Here is a 7,643-nt window from a genome sequence, read left to right as displayed (position 1 = left end):
AGATGATGGAAAGTGGCTCAGCAATGTCGTCTGACAGTTCCTTCAGCACTCGCAGGTGCATTCCATCAAGACCCATGGAGTTGTGGGTGTCCAGCTTCCTTAAAAGATCCCTAACCTGACCCACATCGACAGAGGGAAGGTCGTCCTTTCTCCAAGCTTGCTCGCTTACCTGCCAGGACTGGGGAGCCTGAGGGCCAGCCTCGACAGTGAAGACTGAAGCAAAGAAGGCATTCAGTAGCTCCGCCTTCTCTGTATCTTCTGTCACCAGGGCACCCATTTCATTCAGCAGCGGTCCCACATTACCCCTGGTCTTACGTTTACTGCTGACGTACTTGAAGAAGCCCTTCTTGTTATCCTTGATGTCCTTTGCCAGACTTAGTTCCAGGTGAACCTTGGCCTTTCTAGTTGCTTCCCTACATGCTCTGGCAGCATTCCTGTATGCCTCCCAAGTGGCCTGACCCTCTTTCCACATTCCATGGAGCTTACTCTTTTCTTTGAGTTTCACTAGGAGCTCCTTGTTCATCCATGCAGGCCTCTACAAGATACTACTTTTTAGAACCAGCTTCTCCCATTCCATGTCCATTCCAAGAGGAATAAACACTGTCTATTTTGTAAGTCCAAGCTCTAAAATACACACTAATAGCAATTGGCACAGAAAATTACCATTGTTTGATCACACTGGAAGATTATACGCGTAGAATAACGCTGCTTATCTTTGCATATGTCACCATTCAAGTATATAATGCTTAATGACCCATCAGTAGCAGCCTGTGGGTTTATCTGAATAACTCCAAGGTTCTTGCTTTTATCAGCATATTTCACACAAGATCCTATGGCACCACCTACAGGAAAAAGAAAAAGCCTGTATTTTAGTTCAAAACTTTGACAGATAGAGTTAACTTTATCATAAAATAACGCAATGGAGTAGCTTTACAAGAGCTTTGAGCATTAAAGCAGGCCATCTCAAACTCCTGATGCAGAACACAACAGAAGTGTTTTCATAAATACAGTTAGAGACATCATGTGCCCAAAGTCTTTGATGAATAGAACAAGGTACTGTCCTGCATTCACTGAAATCTTTAAAACTGCACTGACTTATCTGCTCCCACAGACTGAGAGAAGACTACGTCAACAGATTAAATATATCAAACTGGGTAGAAGTGCAGTAAGACATGGCATAAGCTTCTCATTCAGTTAGGAGGCTTCAGCAACGTATAACTTTCCTTCCTTCTTTAAAAAAAAAAAAAATAAATAAAATCAAGGATACTGGCAAATACTGCCTTCTGCAATTTTCCCAAATTCATTCCCACACATCTCAATGCAAGAGTCCTGATGAGCGCAAAGACTGCTCTCAGTTTGAGAAAGTCTGTTTATGACTTGGCATACTTCACCCAGGTCCATACAAGGTTCAGGGTTTGAATGGGCAGGGTTCAAGAAATCCTACTAAAATAACCAGGAATGTCATTCTGCATATAAGGTCTTGCTTCAGAAGCCACGAGTTAAGAAATGCTTGCCACTTGGCTTACCAGGGCATCCAGGCACATAGGGCAAAGGCTTGCAGACATTCAAGAAAAATGTTTGCTTCTTTGCTTCCTTTGAAGTGTCTATAGCAACCCATGGTTCACCCTCTTTGCTCAAGTCACTTAGATCATACTCATTGCCAGCAGCATCTGAAAGAGACGTGGTACATAGAGTAAGCTGAAAGATGACTATTAGATGCTTGCAGCAGTATTGGGTTTGAAAATACACAAGTTTCACTGATGAATACACATAATTCAAAGTAATTTTCAGAATCACACTAGATATCCATTGAGAGATGGCACTATTGCCACGAAAAATGTCACTACACCAAACTTAGAACAAAGTTCCCCTGACAGTTACTTCCCACAAGTAACTATTCCAAAATTCACAGGTGTATTTTTCCAGAGGCCAATACTAAACTAACCCATTTTCTTCAGAGTTGGGCTGAAAGCAGCACCTAAGTCATAATAAGAATCAAAAGGTTTTCAAAGTAATTATCAGCTCTCTTGTGTATACCACCATGTTCCACATTAGCTTCTTGCCTGTCTTCGTTAAGTTAAGCCTACTTCAAAAAACCAAACTTACCTCCTTTCCTTCTATGAGGACTTACAAACATCTTCAACAACAGGTATTCTTAAAGCCCTACTCCACAGATGTTTGCTGTTCAGTTAATCCTTCCAACATTTGCTGGACAGACCCTACCAAAATTCCAGGTACTTACCTGTAACCTGGCAGTCTACAGGAGCAGGAGCACAGGCCAGAGCTGTGTGAAACTCAAAAAAAGTATCATGGATGTTCAGCACACTGTTTATCTCTTCACGCACAAACTTAAGCTCTCCAGGATATGAATCATTACAAACGAAAGTCACCACGAATGTGTCCGATGATCCTGTAAAACAAACACTTATCTGCTGCTGGTTCACTCAGGAATATTTAAATTTAAGTTCGAGCTAACGCCTTTAAAATTTTCTAACAGTTTCTTATTACTAACTGCTTCAAGGAAAACACTATCTTATTGTTTATGGTGTTTTAATTGTAAATACACAAGCCTTCTTTAGAGACATGTGCTAAATTGCCCAGCAGCCACAACTGTCTCTCCAAATGGGAGACCAGAATGCCTTGACAAATTCCAAGAGGACAGTTACCTTCACTGAACTGTACTTCCTTAGTCTTTGACATGATACATCTGAAGAAACAGAAAACCTATAGAACATCAAGTCAGCTGTACCAGCAACCTCTAAATTACATCACACATAGCAAAGTTTCGGGTTTCGGGGGTTTCTTCTTTGTTTGCAAGAAGTTCAGTGTAATGACTGCAGAACAAATAATACTGATACTATTTAAGCAGCACATGTTAAGCTCTGTTTAGTCCTCCTTTCCACAGCCCACAAGAAAAGGCAGAATTATGAGGGAGAAATAGTATTTGTCATCAATGTATGCTAGTGTTATCAAAATGGTAGAAGCTCTAAAAGCAAAATACATGAGAGCTCAATCACTTGTTTCCTGTTGCATATTAGGTGCGAAAATGTCACAACTGGAAAAATAAGAGGTATCACCATAGCAATTTGTACAGAGGACAAACATGCAGGAGTATTTGAGGTTCCTGAATCCAAAATCCTATTTTCCTAAAAAAACTTTTGTTGTTAAAGTGTCATATGCCTTTCTTATGAAAAGTCAGTTTCAGTACAGTTGGAGAGCATACAAAATCCGAAAGCTAGATTGACATTTTTCATTAGTCTTATCTGCGAAACACTTACATTCATGAAGTAGGTGTACATGAAGTACTAGAGCACTTATTCAAGAAATTCCATGTAAAAAGAGTATAAGCTGACTGAAAAATGACCTTTCAGATAGGAAACAACTTTAGAGAGGCAACTCCATGAAACTGAAGCTTAAAGCAAAGACTTCATTAGAAGAAGAGCCAGAGTTCATTTTCCTTGTTTTCCTAATTTGACTATCCATTTCTCCGTGTGAGGAACAATATTTTTCATATACTCAGTGAAGAAAAAAAATCCTGTGCTATATTTGGTCTTTCCAGGACTTTTGAAAAGCACATGTATTACTGAAAACTGAGCCATTACCACTCTGCATGATTTGATTTCTTCCTAAAATTTTCATATGAACTAGCTTATTTAAGTGACTAACACCAAGCCTGATAGGTTTTAGTAACTGAACAAAGGAAGGAATGAAGACCACTCACAGAAGTTTGCACAATATCAGCATCCATCTCCAGTGTGTATTTCCTGAACTCACCTGATTGCACACGAAGAGGGCCTCTGTAGGTAAGAGTTAGAAACCCTTCACTGGACAGATACAAAGTTTTGTCCAATTCCACTAGCCTCACCGACGTCAGATTTTCTGCTTCACATCCAGCAGCTGGTTTATGATTGATTTTACCACAATCTGGCATGGGTCCACAAATGTTCAGCTAGAAGTTTTGAAAACACGTGGGTGTACAAGGTATTAACCGCATCAGAAAAATTAGGTCCACATAGCCATTTCTGTATCAGTAGAACTCAATTGTCAAGAACTATTTCAAACAGCATGAAGTGTCTTTCATTTCTAGACTGCAAGACAACCAACTGTAATACAGGAACAATATCCTCAATCTTCAGTTTACAAGGTCCACAAATTCTCCCCACTGGAAGTACAGGATGTGGTTTAGCAAGTTTACTCTTAGACTAAAAAACACTACTGTAGTATCTGTGAACAGCCTAGGACTACTGATACATGCAGATCGCATTAAGAACACCAATATAGACAGATTAAATACCTTTCTAGGCTTCCACTGTCCACTTCTTCAGCAACAGTAGATAAACTGTTATTATGCAACAGAGTTCATAACTGGAAAACCATGCCTCAATAGCGTGGCTACCTTATGTTTGCTAAGAACTAGAAGTCTGATGCTTTTAAGACCATCTGAGATGCAGCAAGTTACTTTCCAATCCTCCCCTCAGCACAGTACTTTCCTGCCAACTCAAATTGCACAAGTGGACAGAGTCAAAGCTCCACTCACTCACTAAGCAAGATTGGAAAAATGCAACAACAGCATTCATAAGGAACAGACTGTACAGTCAGCATTCTTACCAAGAATTTCTTCCCAATACCAGTAGCCATATAGCCTTTTTCAGAAGCTAATGGCTGCAGATTGAACAGAAAGCCAGTGTTTGGATCTCGCACAGAGCAGGACTGAAAAAAGAAAAAAGTGACAGCATTATTTTCTCCTTCTGTGTTTCTTCTGTTTAAGTTTTACCTCTAAGTTGCTTAAGGAGCCCAAATAGTGATTTACTCATATTCCTAGCCTGCATACCAATCAGCAACTTCATTTGGACAACCAGAATACAGCTCTGGCAGTAGCAACACTCAATTTGTTTTTGCACAGTTGTCCATTATCATCAGCCACATAACAACACATCAAAGCACAGTTTAACAGATAACATCTATCAGGTTAGCTAAGGGCAAGGGAATTTTAACTGAGGGTTGTTTTCACACTAATATGTTTATGTTGAGACCTGTAAAGTAGAAGCAACCAAGTAGCTCCGTGTATAAAAAAAAAAAAAAAATGCCTCATTTGATGGTCCTTGTACACAAACAAGGACAATATATATATCCTTACATATAAAATCAGTTTTACTAGCAACCTTGTAAGGGAAAGAACCGTTCAGTGCCACAGCAAGTTGTCCTCAAGAGAGCACATTTGAATACTTTGGTCAGAAGTTATACATTTCAGGAACACTTCAAGAAGAAAGCAATAAGATAACACAAGACTCCATCACGAGCAACTTTACACTTCACTGTAGTTAGCTTTCACCAAGAATCATTTACACACAGCAACCAGGAGTGCTAAAAAAAAAAAAAAAAAAAAAAAAAAGAAATAGTACGTTGAGACTATGAACACAATAGCGTCCCACTTTCTCACCTGAGAATCATCTTTTGTTTCCTTGATTGGACAAGCAGCCTCAGTTTCCCATAAGAACGTGGCCACACATTCCTGAATAGCTATAAACCGTGGGCTGCTACTCTGGAAACAGATTGCAGAGGGAAGACCAGAATAAGTGTAACAGCCAACACCTTCTCATGTTTGAGACTCCACTTTATAAGAAACTGTCAGGTTCTTCTACAAAAGACTTCACTACAAATACACACAACTACCCCACTTCCCTCTCCCCTATTTATTTTGAAGGTCACCACTGAAAACTTTGTCTAGCTGAACACTTAGCACATCATTAAGCTTTACCAAAGAAATGAATCTGACATCCAAATATTCAGATTAAATTCAATACCAAATCTAGACATGCATAACCAGAACCTGCCTCAGTCTAAGCTTTGAAGAGTTTTGGGGTATAACGCATAAAATAAAAAAAAAAAAGTAAAAATCAAGCAACACAGAACTCTAAGTTGAGGTAAGAAGGTAACAGGAGTATTAATTTTACCCACTTCATTTCAGTGTTTTCAGACAAAAGCAAAGCAGTTCATAACTGCTTCAAGTTACAGATTTTCATCACACCTCTTGGGCTGAAGATCATGTGAGCAAGGGGAATAAAATCTGCAGATCCACAAACCAGCAAGAACAATTCTAGGCAAGCTTCAGTCTAACAGTCCCCTTAGTCTAAACTGCAGGATGTGGAGTTGTATCAGCAAAAGCTTTACAGATTTAAGAAATCCTCTAGAATCAACAAACTACAGAGGATGCAGAACCTAATCCTGAAGATACACTTTACGATATTCTTCCTCTTAAGAGTGTCTGTAATGTTCGCATGTATAACTCCTCAGTCTTGAGTCCCTATGTATTTTTCATGTTAGATTAGTCTGAAATATCACTGTCCACTGAGGCTGTTAAGTTTTTAACAAGTTCTTGCTTATGATAAAATACTCAGTCTGAGACACACGCCTCTCTAGCATCTAAGTCAGCTTTATTTTTACATTTCTATTTTAAGTCCTCAAGTTGTCTCCCTTGTCCTGAACCTACTATACACTATACATCTTCATGTAGCTTCACATTATATGATGGAAAACCTACTATGATGAAGCAACAACTGAAAGATCATTTGTCCTTACAAGAGTGCCCTTGGAACACATGAAGTGGATGGTGGTGGTATAAGTAGTTTTCTTTCCATCAGCATCAATGCATACAGAGCCATTTGCGTACGTTAGAAAAATGTGTCCAGGTCTTTCAACTACTAGTTCTTTGCTGGCAACGCCAAGATTACTAATAGAGGTGACTTCAGAGTAAGAAACCTAGAAATAAAGAAGAGCATGTCAGCAATGCTAAAATGAAGTGAGGAGTTATAGATACAGTCAAAAAGAAGAAAATACCTACCACAATCTTGTATACAGAAGGTTATCTTGAGAGTTTTGAGGATAACAAGGGAGTAGAGATCCCCCTACATTTCTCTCCTATTCTGTACTCACGTTTCACACGTTCAACAGACAAGCTCCACAAGCAGGCATGGCTTGGTTTTTTGTTGTTTCTATTTTTAGTACAATAAGGTGCCTGAAGTGCCTCACAACAGCCACCCTCATCTCACCAGCTATACAGCTTAGGAATTTAGGGAGGCCTATGCCTCATGTGCAGTAAGTAGGATTTAATTTGTATAGCTCTTTAAAACACAGTATGTGGAAGCCTCCAGGCATTCTTAGAATTGACCTTAGGCATCTGCCATGCAAAGCCTAAAAAGCACTGGCAGAAACTAAGCATTAGAACAACAGTAGGTGCTACGACCAAGGTCCAAATTAAACTTCACTTCTGCAAGAAAACTGGTGTTGCCTATTTTCAAGAAACTACTTTAAGTTAGCAACAGCAACGAACAGATTAATACATTTCCAAAGCAGCTCTGTCCACAAAGATTTCTGATTGGTTGGGTTTGTTTGGTTTTGTTTGGTTTTGTTTTTTTTTCCCCCCCCAGTAACTCTGCATTTAGGTTGACCCAATGTGCTCACTTCTTACACCAGTGTCTTCAGCAATGAAGTAATGAAGCCCTAATGTGTCTCCACATGTAAAGTAGGTAGCCTTACACAAGAAGGAGTAATGCAAGCACAGGGAACTATTAATATTTAGCTCAAGTGCTGTACAGATTCAGTCACTCAGGCATCCTCTTCAACAGTATGGAGGGAAGGTGTTC

General features: G+C 39.4%; 1 protein-coding gene across 2 annotated transcripts in view; it reads right to left on the bottom strand.

The window, feature by feature from the left end:
• Window positions 1-7,643, bottom strand: part of IGF2R (insulin like growth factor 2 receptor) — a 60,599-nt gene that overhangs the window by 24,020 nt on the left and 28,936 nt on the right. For both annotated transcript variants that reach the window (XM_035892753.1, XM_035892751.1), the window contains 7 exons: window positions 6,580-6,759; window positions 5,441-5,542; window positions 4,609-4,710; window positions 3,775-3,949; window positions 2,243-2,410; window positions 1,527-1,670; window positions 664-842 (listed from right to left, as the gene is read on the bottom strand). In XM_035892753.1, the coding sequence (XP_035748646.1) occupies window positions 664-842; window positions 1,527-1,670; window positions 2,243-2,410; window positions 3,775-3,949; window positions 4,609-4,710; window positions 5,441-5,542; window positions 6,580-6,759 (1,050 nt within the window). The remainder of the gene's footprint in view (window positions 1-663; window positions 843-1,526; window positions 1,671-2,242; window positions 2,411-3,774; window positions 3,950-4,608; window positions 4,711-5,440; window positions 5,543-6,579; window positions 6,760-7,643) is intronic.

Source organism: Egretta garzetta, unplaced genomic scaffold (genome assembly GCF_000687185.1).
Source record: "Egretta garzetta isolate BGI_Z169 unplaced genomic scaffold, ASM68718v1 scaffold744, whole genome shotgun sequence".
Lineage (NCBI taxonomy): Eukaryota > Metazoa > Chordata > Aves > Pelecaniformes > Ardeidae > Egretta > Egretta garzetta.
This window is presented reverse-complemented; position numbering and strand designations above follow the sequence as displayed.